Source organism: Atta colombica, unplaced genomic scaffold (assembly GCF_001594045.1).
Source record: "Atta colombica isolate Treedump-2 unplaced genomic scaffold, Acol1.0 scaffold163, whole genome shotgun sequence".
Lineage (NCBI taxonomy): Eukaryota > Metazoa > Arthropoda > Insecta > Hymenoptera > Formicidae > Atta > Atta colombica.
Genome location: NW_017259254.1, coordinates 1647080 through 1665345, shown reverse-complemented (window position 1 = coordinate 1665345; position 18266 = coordinate 1647080). Strand labels below are relative to the sequence as shown.

The window sequence follows — 18266 nt, the reverse complement described above, 5'->3', positions numbered from 1 at the left end:
TATAGTTAAAGGTTGGAAATATTTGAGATTGAATTTATAAATTGCGAAGAGAAGTCGGGTTATTAAAATATCTGTTCTTCACGACTATCGATACCTTATACATCACACATTAATTAACTTCGCCTCCACAGAGGTTCCTTGCATTCTTCACTTACAACGATGACTTATAAACTTTCTCGAATACATAATAGATCTGTTATAAGAGATTACACTAAACTTTATTGATTATACAGTTATAATCGCATATCGAAAATATTTTTAAAAAGAGAGAATAATAAAAATCCTCTACGATCCTTAAAACGATTTCTAGCTTTCTTTTTCCGCAATTCTGATTTTTTTGAATCGAATCATTGTTCGATGTTACCACAGCACCGTTGTCTTTTCGATGGCCTTTTCGTCATTTTTCACTTGCACGTACGAAAAACGAGACAACTCCTTCCTCGGAATTCTGCGACTTACTCGTTGCGCATATAAAAATGCCTGATTTAGCAGCTTGTGAACTATCCTCTTTGCGGGGAAAGGTGGCAGCCGAGTAACAATCGTCTCGTCTCTCGGGGTTTGCATTCCAATTAGATTTCAATGAAAGACACAGTTCAGGAGTCCGTGTTAACCATTGTTACCGTTCATTCACAAATCGGACACTCTGTATTACGCGATTACATGACCACAAGTGTATGTATATAACCATGGGCTCGTTCCGTGGCTGAGGACCTTGTCCCCTACCTACGTGCAAAAATTCCATCGGAATCCGTCGTTCCTAGAGATTCACTATACTGTACACGCAATTGCACGCACGCTTTTGCATGCACATAATTGCTGCGCTTTGAATCGAAAATTTGCGATAGAACGTAACAACCGGTAATTTTAAATATCATTAATATGTCTGAAAAACGCCAAATGCAATTTTAATCTCTCTAAAATTTCCATCCAAGTAATTTTGATGGTAACTTGATCGTTTAAAATTATGATTCTTATAAGACTATTTTAACCTTTCTGGACATACTGAACCTTTTTTAAGGTGAAATTTTGCTGTCAAATTTTTCGGCACAAATTTCGATTTTTATTAAACAAAGATTTTAAATTAAATAACCATTTGACAACATTTGTAACAAAGATATTGAAAAGATCTTGAATTTTTTTTTAAAGCCTAAAACGTAGTAAAATAATTTGAGCTGAACACAAAAAAATGTCTACGAAATAAATATATATACATATGTCTACAAAAAATTAAATTGTATAGGTTAAATTGTATAGATATTTAATGCAAATGTACTTATATTTTTTGCTTTGTATAAAGACAAAAGTATTGGACTTCACTTACAATATAAACGAGATATTTTACGTTGCGCAAATTTATTGATGAAGTCGAAATTGTTATCATACTGCAAATTGAAAGACCGCAATGAATTTGTGAATCATCGGCTGAAGAAACGCGCGTTGCTGTACATAAAAACGCGATAATGCTTTTCGCGTGAAGATGATAGAATGACAGTCAGAAGATAGACAAGGAAATGCAGTAAAACTTATGCGGTAGCACAAGTGCTTATATCTCTTGCTGATATTGCACGTGAGTAATAATAAACGTCAGAAAACCATGAAATTAATCCAACATTCTTTCATGCTCTGCAGCAACGCGACACTTCGACTCTCTAGTTTCGGGTTTAAAGATCTATAACGATATTTTCAATAGAAATAACCGTATGTATGGCGGAACATTGTGTCAAACCACTTTTTTTTGAAACTTTTTCGAAAATCGTTGCATTCTAGACGCGCGTTCTATGCGGTTTGATGTATGAAATTAATGCTGATCTAAATGAGTAAGGCGAAGAAGGCGATTGCATATAAGGAAACGATTAAATCATTTAGCGGCCATTGATCAATTTATGTTCTATTAGTATAATACTAGTAGCAATTGAGGATTGCAAGTCGCGTGTAGCACGAATATAGCACTTGATGACCGATGGATATATATTTTATTATATATATATATATTTTATTATAGAAATCGATTGAAGTAATAGATCGATATGTATTGAAGAAGAATGTATGTATGCATGTGTGATGTGTGCCTGACGTGCGCGCGTAGGTTCATCCTTTTTTTTCACCACGGTACATTGCACTTTCACTCCGACACTGAGTCATTGACCAGAAGTAGAAGTTTGCACCAAATCCCTTTATTGTCGAAATTGAAACTCTTCGTCTCATAAAATAATTAGACAGTATTTCTTTTAGGAAATTTAAGTATTAGTGATTAGATTATTGTAATGATGCTTCAAGTAGTGGAAATATATATTAAAGATGGCTTATACATATATTTTAGCATCTAATCTTGTCTAATAAAGACAATTATATCTAAATGGTTGCGTTTTAATTTAAAGAAGAAAAAATTAACTTTTATCACTTGAACAAGTCTTACCTTACTTATCACAAGTGAATTAATTATAAATACAAATAGAATATTTATTTATGTCAAGGTCTTGGCAAATAATACAATTTCCGTCCTTTTAGTTAGTTGTGTGAAAAAATGAAAAGACAAATTTGCTACCTGTTGTGAAATTATAGGATCATCGTCCCTTACATTTTTTTAGCTTCTGGGCGTGGCATGACTGGATTGGCACCTACTTAGGTTAACGACACCAAAACGTGTCATGGCAATTCATTAGCGTAATGAGACCAAACGTAACACGAGCGACTATCCAAAGCAAGGTTGCATCTATTAACGTTACCACGAGTCTGCTCAGAAAAAAAATTATTTCGTGTTAAAAAAGTTGTTTAATTTTTTTATTCTAAAATGATTTTGTTTTTCGCACAAAACTTTTACGAATAAAAATAGCGATTATCCTTCCAAAAAGAACGCTTTGTCGCCACTGTATTTTTAATCGTGTTTGAAACCAACAAAGGAAACCTCTTCTCGATGGGCAGGTTCTACTTACATTTCCAGGAATGGCGGCGCTGATGAAGAGGGCCAGATTATCGGGCCAGGGTAAAAGCTTATACTGCTCCCACCATCTCTTCACAACAAGGCTCACGTAGAATCCCAGGACGAATGACATAGGTATAGATTCGCTGGAGTTGCCGAAGTAATAACGAATTTTTTCGAAAATTCTGTAGAACAGATAAATACTTTTCAATATAATTATCAATTGTTTAAATTTTTATTTGATACTTTTTACGTTAAAACAAAATATCTTTATACTTTATATTTCAGCCATATTATATTATTACACTATTCTGCTGTTATAATTAATAAATATGATAAATTAAAGAAAATAATATGAACAAAGCATAATTAAAGAAGAGTAAAAATATTTTGTGAGAGATTGCAGAAGACTAATTCATTTAAGATTTGTATGATATTTACATATTGTTTAAAGTTTCTTACAAGTTAAATAAAATTTTATTTAACAAATTCGCGTATAAGTAGAGCAAGGTTGAGATGCGTGACTCGTGCATATTCGACGAATTATCAGCCTACGCTGATAAATGTGAATTAATATTAAATGCTAATTTATATTTCGTTTTCACGATTGATCGCAAGCGAAAGCGCAAATCGCTTTATCGAAAGCGTTTTCTGTCCTTTTTGAATTCCTTATTCTTCGTTCATCAATATCGGTTATTGCCTTGCAACGGGCTATTTTTTTTTTAAGAAGAGTGTAATCACCACGCATAGAAGTAGCCTTTATTTTTACGACTTCACACATCAATTCTGAACGATTAACACGGCGATTCCAGGATCTTTCAGTAAGTAGGTTTATGTTGGAATTTCCGCGAATAGCACCGCATTCGCACTCTTGAAGTAATATTGACTTACCGTTACTTGAACGTACAATATCATGGCCACAAGGAACTGATATTGACATCATGTATAATAATTCGAATAATGACACAGCAATATCAAATACTTTCTTCAAGACATGTTCAATAAAATAATCTGATAATTTAAAAAAGTATTTTTTTAACGACGATATATTAAGACGGTATATGAAGCGTATTTCATAGTCTAAAAAAAGCAAATTTTCAGATAACTTTGAGGACAAAAGAAATCCTAATAAAGAATGATCTTACCGCGCAGTCCTCTTAGTCCTATTCAGTAATACTAAATCGTTTATTTTAGTCTTTCGCCTGGATCCTAAACCTGCCTTAAGCCACTTTACAGTTCTAAATTTAGCGCGGACGAATCGAAGCGATTTAAAAGAGAAATTTTTTTTACATCCTTGCGCTTTCTTCTGGCACTTCTTTATCCCCCTTTTTCAGCCCAACATAAATAACAGGTTATGGTTTTATGTCCTTTTTTAATGTCAGACACGAATTCCTGTTAAACACGTTTCATGTATATCTCTTGTATAAGATGCACCAAAAGAATTCTTTTAAAAATCGTATTGTAAATAATTAGTGATTTTAATTGCATTATTATTTAAAGATTTAAGTATAAGATTTAAGTAAATCTTAAAGGAAACTGTTGCATCTGTTTAGATACATATTTTTTTAATTATAAATTTATTAAGTAATAATAACATCATCTATATACAATCGCAATATTTTTAAGTTTAAGTATCTTATATCGTATTACGTATTACTATTTAAATATGTATCGTAATTATATTTGCAGTTAAAGAGTCGTTTGCATTTACTGTAGGTGTTCATTAATTATCCTTGAGTACAAGTCACACGCAGCGATTGTCTAATTATTTTGCGGTAAAAACAAAGATGTATTTTTTATATATCCAAAGATGTATTTTATATTACTAAAGATAGAATATATTATTATACTAAAGATAAATACCTTCTACCATTAATTTCACAGACAAACAGATTATCATAAACAGATTATCATACAGAAAGTAATATACAAAGTAATGAATACTTAAGAACTCGAGGAATTATATAACACTTTTAATATTATTAAAATTTAATAAACATTTTATATATTTATTTGTAGTTTACTATTTACTGATATATGTGATGTCCTTTTCCTGTCGAATCGATCGAATATGACGAAGGTAAACGAAGGAAAGATTATCAAATGTGCTTGACAAAAATACAATAATAAAAACTAAGAAAAGGAAGGAATTATAATTTTTTTTATATTAATCGATGATATGCATGCGACCGTGATCAAAATGTTGGAACCTTCAGATTTGTTGGCAGGCCAAGGTTGATATTGTACAGGTTTATCTACGTCCATAAAATACAGTTATAGCAGGTACGCTCACGCACCAGCTAGCTGATCGTTGAATTTGGCATTATTCGTGATAAGAAACGAGTAAACAACAAGAAGTGCAGGATTAAATCGCTGTTTCCTTTGCAAGAGACAAACATTGTCTGCTTAAATTATTTATACATACATTGAACATATTTTCTATCCCGCATCTCCTTGCGTTTAATCCACTAAACTCAATATTATGCTTCCTACGTTTCCTCCGAGGCGATTGTATAGAATTAAATTATGACCGGGAATAATTGTCACCGAATACGAAAAACAAATTTAATGAAAAGATGTGCTTCGTCGCTCTAATATTAACGTACAAAGATGCATTTTACTTCGAAACGTTTCTTTTCTTGTTTGAAGTTTCCTTAGCCGCCCGCTCCCTCATAAAGAATGGAATTTATGGGAATTATCATTTTGTTCCAGGAATATTCGTGTACTCACAACCGCTGGTGCTCATTAAGCACGTATCGATATGTAAAATTGATGAGGTAGTAGAAGAACAGGTACGCCAGTAGTTCCCGCCAGATAAGCTTGTAAACGGAGCCACGCCATCTGCAAAAAACAAAGAATTTACTTAGATTAATTATATAAACTAGATTTACTTAGATTAATTATATAAACAAATATAAGAGTTATAGCACTCAATGCATAAATATAGTATAGTATAGTATATACATAGCGTAGCACAAAATCGTCTGAACTGAGCATCCAGTATAAAATCGTCGATTTATATAAGATAATATAGGGTAACTTCGCCGGTATATATGCCGCATCTATCAAAAACTTAATTTATTAAGTATTATTTACTATGTTTAAAGAAAATGAACTATCAGTAAAAACTTTGTACTGTCTACTATTATGAAAAAAATATTAGAAATCCAAAATTTATATTTCATATAATATTAAAAAATGAACTTTTTTAAATCCTTGCATTTTTGCCGTATATTCCATAGGGGTGGGATATATTAGGTGTAGTAAAAAGAAATCCATTACTTTTCCATTCAATTTCATGCAAAAATAATGGATTTCTTTTTACTACACCTAATATGATTATTTATAGGGGAAGAGGAGGGGAGTATAGTTCATAAAAAATTTACAAATAATACATAAGAAATAATGCATAATAAATAAGACATAAAATGACATGAATAACTTATAAAATGTGTTTATAAAGTTTTATTAAGAAATAAGAATAATAAATATATAATTGATAAATATATGAATGATAAATATATGAATAAATATGAAGGGATAAATAATAATTACAAGCTTAGATGTATTATAGTATTGATATGAGATACATATTTCATGTACCTCAATGCGTTTATTGTATTTAGTGCATTGAATTCAATCTGCGCACTTTGTATGCTTTGGGCATAAATTGGGCATTAAGTCTGTTAAAAATGCTATATGTCCCAAACAAGTGGGATATACAAGATAACAAACAAAAAATACGAAAGCAAAGCACTTATATTTTACTACAATACGCTTTACTATTCCTCTACATGTAGATATCACGAAATAATCACTAAGTCTTTTATGCGTCCTACAATAATCATTTTACATAGATTATAATTTATGATAACGCTACTTAACACAGTAACAAATTAATTCAATAATTTCTATTAATATTAATAGTAAGAAACTGAAATAACACAATACTAATATAACATAAAGACATGTAACAGAGTAGTTGCGGGAAAATTCCACTCTTTCTACTTTTTCTGACATCTGCGGCGTATTTACCGGAATAGTCTTATACTCATTGATTTAGTTTAGACGATCCTATGTTATACAGCTATGTTATTTCATGTGTGATATTTCTAATAATAATTTTTACTTCACTGTGAAAATCTACTATTCAATTTGAACAAAGTCTTTAATTTCTTTAAAAGCTAACTTCATGATATTCGTATGAGTGATAATTTGCATAAAATTGTATGATATAATATGATAGCATTATGACTTTGAAAAAAATAGTTTTATTTCTTCATATCTCTTTATTACATTATAATAAATTATTCACAATGCACGAACGTTATAAAAAAAGGACATAAAGCAGTTACGTTCACATGAAACTTATGTATCAAGTGCTTCGTATTCTAAGAATTAGCAGTAAATATTTGTGATACACTTTGTTTAATAAATCACAGTAACGATGTAAGAATTTGCCATTCTCAAACGACAAAAACGAGCAAAATTCTTTCATTTCCAAGTACGCTCTACCAATACTTCCTGGTGTGAATGAACTTCAAAGTATCGTGTATACTCTTTTCTCTTTTCAAACGTCTTTTTAAATTTAAACGATTGAGAAATATCAGCACTTCTTCAATACCACAATATTAGTTTCTATACATGATCACTAAGAAATATCATAGTTTATTTTAATTTCAAAGTATCATGGATATTAATAAATCGATGATACGTCACCTCATGACAGATGCACGCAAAACAAGTTTTGTTAAAAAGAGGGATGAACTTTATAGATAAATCATTTCACAATTTTACTTTCAATGAGTGGTCCACTTTGCATCAATAGAATTAGTACGAGCGTACAATCGGTAATAACTAGATCATTCTATAAAATCGTAAACGATGTATACACTTTGAAACCGACTAAGGAATTAGCGAAAAGTATGTCACGGTTAAATCGATTTTATGAGTTTTGAAGATACGCTCCTCACGCGAAATGTTCCCCGATCGTGAATTTAATCTTTATAATAAAATCAGATATCGGTTGATCGTTAATAGAAAATACGATAATAGGAAATCAAAAGCGATTTGATTTGTTCTATAATTTAAATACTTTTTGCATTTTATCTCTCCAAATATAAATTTACACATGAAAATAATCAAACTAATGGATTAGAATTATCTTAAAATGGCATTTAAGAATGCAATTCATTATTCAACTTCAGAAACAATGACTAAATGTAAAATGAATATCCATACGTTTCCAACGGATGCAGTGCAAATAGGGTCAGAGTGAAAAGTAGTTTATGTTATAAAGTGGATACGTCAACTATTGTTTGATAATAGAACTGTACGATGAATGTACGTCATTTGTTTCCATTTAAATAGAAGATGAATAATTCATTTATTAGAATTTGACATTCTGATTAATCATAAAATCTTATGTCATAAGTTATGTTAATATTACAAAATTATATTTTGCGGATATTTATCCGGTATATGTAAAACGTTTAGATACATTTTAAATATAACATTCAAAATAAGATATTCGAGTTTTTATTGTGCGTTTAACAAATGATGCACACATGTCAAACTGATAAATTACAAAACCAGAATATTTCCTTGGAATATAAAATAAGTTGCAGAGGGAGAAAGATATGAAAAATTTGTACCGGACATCCGCCGCATTCAGAGAGTAGCTAACTTGCTGTGCTCACAAAACCGAAACGCATATTGTATATAATAAATTCATTCATTACTGATATGACAAGAATGAAAATTTCGAGAGTAATTGAGGTGACGCGTAAGGTGAAGTAATAAATTGCATTACCCGCTTAAATCATTCTTCTGACGCGATCTCAGTGATTGTATTTCAATTACTGGAATTGCGTAAACAAGATTATTTCCTTTCGATAGTCTTTTCTGCTCATCAGTCTGTAATTACGACAAGGCGCCGTTGTCAGCCATATTTTTTTGACGCGTAGTACTAATCAACAATCATGATCACAAGATTGCAAATTGCAATTTTACAAAAATAACTGTAAAATTAACACACATACTTGCATGGGACACAATTATGCGCTTTTAAATACCGATTAAGCTGTTTGCTTATAACAAATACTCGCCGTCAATTTTCATTGGACAACTTGACCGAACTATTACGCAGAAATAGACATGAAAACGTTTTCTTATTAAATGCTAACAATAAACATTTTCAAATGCTTTCGCAGAATAAACTTATATAAAATCCATTTAAATTCTCTATTAACTCACAGATTATAATTATAAATGCTATTTTGTTCTTACTTGTCATCTTTTATAAACGTTTGCTATTTTGTTATCATTAAGTATTAAGTATGTTATCATATTAAGAATTAAATCTAATAACACTACATTTATTAGTAATTATCGAATTTAAAATTTTCTTTTCATATTTACGTGATTTTTTAATAAAGGGATCCTTTCAGAAAAATATTATGCATTATTAAATTAATTCCAATAACAAAAAGATTAAAAATTTAGAAATTAAAGTTTCTTACACATTTAAACGTCGGTTGATAAATTTTTTGTAGTACAAATTTATAATTTTTTAAAAATCAAATACACTTTTAAAAATTTAGTTTGCATACAAAAATTAAATTGCTTCCATGAGGAACATAAAGTAGGTATAACCTGCTTCGAAAAATTATAATAATTATATATACATTAATATGTAACGATTTCATGATTCGATGAGTCATGAATCCGCGAAGTGTTATTTTTGTATAATGATAAAATATTTCCAGGGAACTTATTGCAGTTTAAATATAGCTATAAAATAAGTTTTGAGATCTCAGTATAAAGGTAATATCTCGCATACTTTTAAATTTCGTTGCATTTCGACATTTTTGAAACACATTCCGAAGCCATCATAAAGAAAAACTGAAACATTTATAATTTTGAGTTGAACCTTGACATCGAATTTCTTCAGTAATATTTTTCAATTATATAATGTCGCAAAGATATGCGAGAGATATAAGATTCTGTCTATTAAAAAACAAAAAAGATACAAGAACTGCGTCAATCGCTTTTAATCTCACGAATAAAAATATAATAAGGCATCTGTAACAATATATTTAATAACGACAGAAGAACATTTCATTATTTCATTATTTGTATGTCAGTGGGTCATGGTAGGAGGCAATGTTCCACGTTTTTCATATATACATATACGCCCGCAAATTCTTCCACCTGTCCCATGCATGCGTATACGCATATGAAAATGTAAGAGTCATCGGCGTGACTGTAATCGGGAGAAGCCATTGTCATATTATTAATTGATCCACGAGGCTTGTTTGCTGACCTTTGTTTAGTTTATGATCTCTTTCAATAAGTAAGGAACACTTGAAAGTATAGCATAAAAAAGGATACAATTTTTATGTCATTATTGGTCGTTAGATATAATAACGTAAAAATTGTTAAAACGTTTAATTGTATAAAAAAATTATAAAATAACAGACATATATATTTAATCGTATGTGTGTTCTGTGAGATTAGAATTCATGTATTATACATATACACATATTCAATCCTGATCTTATTATTAGTATTCTGAAATTTAGGTTTCTAAAAAATCTGATTATCTAAAATTCAATTTTAAGAAATTCTTATTGGTATCGTTAAGTTTGAATTTTGAACTAACTTTTAATGAAGAAGGATCAATCGCAGAATTTATAATAGTTTTAAAGTCAGTTTAGAATTGTGAGTACTGATTGTTTATGTAACATAAATGAGAACTTCAAATAAAGCCAAACTAAAATCTTAACTTCTTCGCAATTATAGAAAATTTCCTAAAATTTTTTTTTAGTTTTATAATAATCAGATCATTTTTTTAATTCTTTACGTTGTATTGGATTTATTATTTTGAATTTTTTATCTTAAATTCGAATAAAATAGAAAGCAGACATACAGCTTTTTATATTATATTAAAAGATAAAATTAATTTAAATAATTAAAAATATTAAAAGAATTAATTAAAAAATTGGTTTAATATTTTATACTATAGAAATGTTTAATATTCTTAGATGCGAATGCATTCAAAATCCAATGGATCGATGCATTCAAAATTCGCATCCATCTATAAGATTGAGAATCGGCATCTAAAATGTTGAATTTGATGAATCTGAATAGACATTTGCATATAAGATATTTCATTCTTATTCAAATAAGAGTTTAGCGAATCATCTTCGTAACATGACAAGATTATGTGTCGCTCTTCTTTCTTTTTTATTAAAATTAGCTTTCAAACGATTTCAAATAAAAAATATTCAATTATTCTGCATAATGATTTTGTTCGTTCAAATATATATGTAATCACAAAGAATCAATTTTTATTAGAAAGATGCCTATTTTTTCAATGTTGAATAATGATAACTATTAGCTCTGCAAATTAATTATTTTTTTCAATAATCGTTCAGTTTTTTTCAATAATCGTAAAAATTAAGTTCGTAGTACAAACTCATGAGGAAATCGTATTTGTTGTTCATAACTTCAATATTTCTAGAACACGTTCATAAGCCTTATTTTTATTACGCGCATTGTCGATCGTTCATTTACTGAACGACGTAAAAGAGCATTGTAAAAGAAGTGCATACCGGAGCGTTCTAGTGACGGATAATGTGGTCTGTCGCTCGTAAAGTATCGTGTTTTAAGACTAGTAAATTAGCACATTCTCGACAAGACGCAGCATTTTTTATGATCGATCAGACTCCGTCTCTTCCCGATGGGATCGAGAAAGACGTTGACGCGAGTCGTAAAAGGTTGACGCGCGAGTGAACGTCAATGACGGACACTCACGGTCCTCGTGAGTGAATGGGCGAACGTTGTGCGATGGCTGCGTATAGCCAGCCAGATGTCGAGCGTTTATGCAAGATCGTTATAACATAACGCAGCAATTTAACCTGGTGCAGAAGTGTTTCCATTTTAGTCCTTTCTCCGCGCGTTTCATGGTTTCAGCGCGAAATCGGGTACGTGAATTTATGTGGCCGCTTAGATGCAACGACCAATTTCTTACTACTTATTACATCCAAGCTACTTGGATGAATGCAATTGCATAGTCGAGTCCTTCTTCGAATGACGTTCAAAGATGTACTGACGCTGAAAGGAGCATTTTGTAATCTTTAAGTGATAATATTGCAGACAATATGACGCGCAAAGCCAGTGTAAAGACGTCTGTAAAATATTTTAATCTTTTAAACGTGTTTCAAATGTCTTTCAGACACCTTCAGAGATCCAATACATTTCAGAAGACAAAAGTTTTGGAAACACATTATAAAAATTGACATTGTATTACTTATTCGAATATTTATAATTGTCTTTTTTTTAAACAATAATTCTTCAGATTCAATAACAGTTATTGGATCTAAAAGATTATTGTTAGAAAACGTTGTTACGGATTTGAAATAATCTCAAAAATGTCAATTTAAAAAAGTTTCCAAACTTTTGACCTGGAAAAAATTCTATAAACTTCAATTTTGCGAAAAATAAATAAAAATGTAATAAATTAAAAATCTAAAAAACCAAGCGAAATATTCATTATTTAAAGATTTGTTCAAATGTCAAAACATACTAAGATGTTTATTATTAAAAATAAAATAACTATACTGACTGATAATAAAATGAATGATATTATAAAGATCCGTAACAAACATTTTGATTCCTATCGGATCACTTTCAATTACATGTATAATAAATTTAAAAGTAGCATTAAAAAAAATGTTCATAAAACATTAAAGAATCGTTCAGAAACGCAGAAATAAGTTTCATTCAACGTCTTCAAAATGATACAGATTCGTGACACAGATAGAGCAAAGAATTATATAGGAAATGACTAGTTCGCTGTACTCGCTTTGATATCACAATCGGAATGCTAAATATTACTGAAACGTGAGTCACTGACGAGATGTTTTGCAAACTAGGCAACGATAATCTTCTACGTTCTATTATATAGAAATCGAGGCTTTGTTGTTTCATGTATGGATGCAACTTACATCTCGAAGACATCTTACGAGATAAGAATTCTTCAAAGAGTATTACACTAATTATAAGTGAATGAATATGAATAAAGAATTATGTATATGTACGTACGAATTATGTACATCTTATCAATGTTTTGCTAATATTACCATTAGTATTTCCTAGTACAATACTATGTTTATAGTATTGTACAATATTACGATCGAACAAAATATTACGGGAAAGGATGCATTACTCAATCAACAACTTTATCAGCATTGGCTCATCATAAAAAATTTTATATTTCAATGCCTAAGTCTTCGTTGAAAAAAATGAAGATATAATATAATATACAATTAACTGTATGATATAAAGAAAGCTGCAATAGCTATAATTATTAAAAACACATAATATTAAACTATTTAATAAGGTTTTATTATCTGCAATTTTGTGTGTGTGTGTGTGTGTGTGTGCGTGTGTGTGTGTGTGTGTGTGTGTGTGTGCGTGTGTGTGTGTGTGTGTGTGTGTGTGTGTGCGTGTGTGTGTGGTTATAAGTAATAGTGAAGGATTGTAAATTTGTATGAATGAAAACTATTACGCAAGGTGGTTCATAATCGTAATTCACGGCGTATGTCGTACTGCAGTCTGCGGAAATAGTTTATACTACCTTATTAATCATTAAGGAAAACTTCAAAGACTTCTCTTTCCTTTGCGGCATGTAACATAATCGTTGCGGTTAGCATTTATTCCGCTACAACAAGATTACATTTTCGATGAATAATCAATTATTATTAAGAAAGAACTAGATGAGTTTATTAAAAAGACTGGGGTGGCCTTACAACGAGCTATACTGGTAAAAGGAAAATAGGGAATCTAAGTTGCTAAGGATAGTGTAAAGTAACGGTCCACCGGTCAAGGCTCGCCAAGGCCTTTTATCGTTCTTGCCGGCTAGACAACCGCGCTATGTCGCAATTTTGTTTCTTCAATTCCTACTGTGCCTGTCCTCCTCCATTTCTCCGTACGGTTTGGATTTATAGTCACGCTCGGTAACCATAATAGATCCTTTCAACGTTGGAAAAACGTTAAAAAATATGAATTATCGTTTAAAGGCATGAAACGCAAAAGCGATAATTTCTGTAATTTCAACTTAATACGTAATACGTTAAAAACATTAAAAATAAAACATTACCGTTTTATTTTTTCCGTTTATTTCAAAATAATACAAATTAGCACTTTATGTTAAATATTTTAATGTAAATTCACAAGTGCATGTTATTCTGACGTACTTCCTTTGAACTCCAAGATAAATCGAGTGCCTTACGTGCATTCTTTGAAAGATGAGATGAGTCGAGTACAAGGTTTTGGGTGGGCTGATATATGAGAACAATGAGACGGATCGGGTGAAAGCGATTGCAAAAAGACGCTTTCGAAAATCTTTCGATAATGCATAGGCGGCGAAGTCACGCATTGTAAAAATGAAAAAGAATATAACGCACTAATAATCGTAAATTGTTTTGAATAACATTTTTTATTTAATGTATATTCTTACTTTTATACTTTTTGATTTATGTTATTTATTAATCTTTATTATTTAATGTAGATTGAAAAAATTATTTATTTTGTAGATACAAATAAACAACATTGTTACTAAACTTTGTTATCTGAAAGCATTCTAATTGTATTAGATATCATTGAATAAAGATTTTTCTTCATTAACGTATTGCATGATATTGTCGGCATTGAAAGCCTGGCTAACGATGAGTAACGGTAATTAAGACATCTGCACAACAAGTATCTTTGCTCGCAACACGATGGATATGATCGTTAAAAAATAATCGCATTCATCACTTTTTATTAACCACAAAATTGGAACATATAGACAATAATTATATTTAATAAAATTACGCGATTTAATTTTACGGTTTAGTATTCTTATCTCTTTTGTTATGATTACAAATAATATATATTAGAAATATATATTAGAAATAATTTTATTAATAGCAGATTTGCACTGCTATCAACTTGGATTAATTAATAATTTTTCAGATAATTTTATAATTGCTAAATTTACACTCGCTTTATTCTGATACTCAATCATATATAAAATATATAAAATATATAAAAAAAGATATATAAAAAAGTATTCAGCGTATCTTTTTTATATTTCATTATTTTTTATATTATTGACATTTCACGAGTTCAAAAGCAATTGACTGGATGAGGAAGACATTAACGGATCGTCCGTAAATAGAATAACTGATGTGATGTGTCTGCTACGTCATCGACTCCGTTCTAAGTTTCTAGTCGTGACATTTAATTTCTGTGTGTCGAACAGTTCCTACATTGAACAGTTCGTACCTCTGCTCATCGAACTTAGCTTATTTATTATCAACTAATTTATCCGATCGAACTTGGAACTCGACGTAAGCACTTCACAACTGGTCAAGTCATTGCCAAGGTATGTGTGCTTCCTCAGTAGCTATCTGTGATCATGGTCATTGTGCCCAGATACATTTGATACAGCTTCCGCGACTTGAATGCACAAGTACTGTAGATAAAATATAAAAATAATTCGTCGATGATAAAACTTATTGTATTCGTTATAATAAATCAATTTGATTAAAAGATATTATTATTTTTTTTTCAGATTCATTTTACAATACTATAATGTAAAAAGTTTATCACTTTGCATTAGCGCGACGATTTCAAACCGTAAGGATATAAAAATTTCTACGAAATTTGTTACATAACAGAATGTTATTTCTTTTTCGATATGATATTTTTTACATAACACAATCGTTAAATCTACCTTTATTGCCATAGCTTTTGCAGCTATAAGAAGTTAGATGATTATTTCTTAAAAATACATCAGGGCTTATTAGAATAATCTATCAGAAATTCTGCGGTAAATTCATTAATTAGAAACGCATTAAGATTCCCATGATGATTTTTTATTATTCATTATTATCGATTTTTCTACGATTTCTTACACACATACCCTCTTAGGATTTGAAACATTATTTTCGATGAATTATATTTGCTGTATCGCGTTAAAATGATAATAACTAAATCTATATTTCTATTGTCTTCTTTCCTTTTCGTGTCAGGCAAAGCAGAGACTACTTATAAGTACTTTCCTGCGAACGCGTCCTTCGCAAGAAGCATAAAGCTTCGACAAAAAAAGAAACAGAGGAAAATAAGACTACTCGGATGAATAGGACTGTCCGTGTATGGTTTGCGCCGAGGAGGAATGTTATAACTTAAGCCTCAGCAGTATATTCTCTTTTTCGTCTGTCTCTCGTATTGCGACTAAGACAATACGCAACGAGACTTCGTACGAATCGCAGCACGATAGAAATTTCTTCAATTGAACTTATGCATCGCGAAGGCATCGATCCTTTTATCACGCAAGATCGATACGTTATTTATAGTGCACCCGTCCCGCACGGTAATCAAGTTGAATTCCACAGCGATTGAAGAGAAGAGTTACGTGCGAATGTAAGAAAGATCTTTACCTCTTCAATATATCTCCTCCTTATTTTCATAATACATTATGCGCGAATATCGAGAAAATTTGCTAATTGGCGTTACATGATTACGTCAATGATTTGTAATGAGTAAATAATTGTCAAATCGCCCAAGCTATTTATGGTCAACTTGTGTATGTATATTGAGATTTGAAGATTTTATATTAATTTGTTATAATTATTTTTGTGCTTCCATCATATCTTATAATCAAATAATATATATATGAGATATATATATATATATATATACATTTTGTTTAAATTGAAGCACTTTATTTTCCAACTTTCTCAAATTTCATTATATGCAAATTACACACTAAAAGCAACTTGAATTCTTTTTTGTAATGACTGGAGGCCAGCAAGAGAAACACTGATCATTCACTCATACATATCGAGCTACATGCTGCGAAGACACAAAAACCTACGATTCGCAATAAGTATGGATGCAAAGGCGAAATATCAAAAAAAGTGTTTGATAAATTAAAGCCGATGTAAAATATGAAATTCATTTACATGGGTTAGATCCGCATCTTTTTATGCATTGCCATTGAACTTCTATATTCAAATTCCTTTTAAGATATAAATACAATTTTACTTCGAGATAAGTTATATGAAATTTTTTAATTACTTTTATTTCAAAACAGAAAGTCAAAACTTAATCAATATACATTTTTTTAACTTAACAAAATTACTTAAAGCTTATTGAATAAAATGTTAACGAATGAACAAATAATTCATAGTTGAATTGATGTATCTACGTCTTAAACCTTTTTAATAAGTTACCGACAAGAAAAAGTAGTCACGCGTTATTATGCACATTGTGGAGTTAATAATGAATTATTAAAATTATTGAAAGATTCATAATAAGAATGACGTAAATCCTAATGGAATAATCAATTAAAAAAATGCATTATTCTTTTTGATTTTACCAAGAAAAAAAAAGATGTTATTAGTACAATAGATGGATGTTAAAGGAATAATCGTTGATTTTGATGATTTTACCGCTTCTGTACTTCCAAGAACACGATGACTCGCTTCAAAACATCATTCGAGTCATTCGGTAATTGTCATGTTCCTGGGTGCGAAATTACACAATCTGATCGTATTACAAATTCATTAATTCACGAGAACTGCGAATTACGAGCAACATTGCCTGCAGCAAATGATACATTTTCTTTTTACACCGTTAGACGAATATGCTATACACGCGCAACCTTAACATGCATTACATATGTTACATGTCACGTCATATATAATACCTGTTACATACTTCATAGATATTATATCATACAATATATTCTTGGATATAGAGATTTCTATACTTACAAGTATTTAATTGCTGTACAGTTACGGTTAAAAGTATTACATCAAACATGAATTAAAGTTGTCATCAAAAAGATATGCACAAATTTTATCTTGGCACTATTATTTTATGCTTTAATAGGAATTTTATGCTTTGAGATAAAAAAAAAATGAATAACTTTATGATTTAAAAATATAATTTTTACAATAAAGTTGATTAATGAAAGTAAGTACGGTGATAATTGATGAGCAAAGATTTACATATATTTGATATTTAAATTAAAAAATAAAATCAAACGTTTTGATCATATGTAATTTTTTTATTATGTATATATTGTCATGTATACGTGCTAATGCCAACTTCATATAATAACGTTACGCCCCCATTACTTAAATATATAAATCAAGAATTAATAATTATACATCAAAAAGTATTTAAAGATACGTAATATATAAAAAATGTGTAACAATTTACTAAAAATGATTTGAATTCAAATGATCTAATTGTTAAATAAAAAACAAATGCAGTTTCATTCTTATTT

General features: G+C 30.1%; 1 protein-coding gene across 1 annotated transcript in view; it reads right to left on the bottom strand.

Annotated features, from left to right (window-relative positions):
- Window positions 1-18266, bottom strand: part of LOC108686001 — a 49797-nt gene that overhangs the window by 20055 nt on the left and 11476 nt on the right. The window contains exons 2-3 of the mRNA XM_018191031.1: window positions 5651-5761; window positions 2934-3105 (exon numbers count right to left, since the gene is read on the bottom strand). Of these exons, the coding sequence (XP_018046520.1) occupies window positions 2934-3105; window positions 5651-5761 (283 nt within the window). The remainder of the gene's footprint in view (window positions 1-2933; window positions 3106-5650; window positions 5762-18266) is intronic.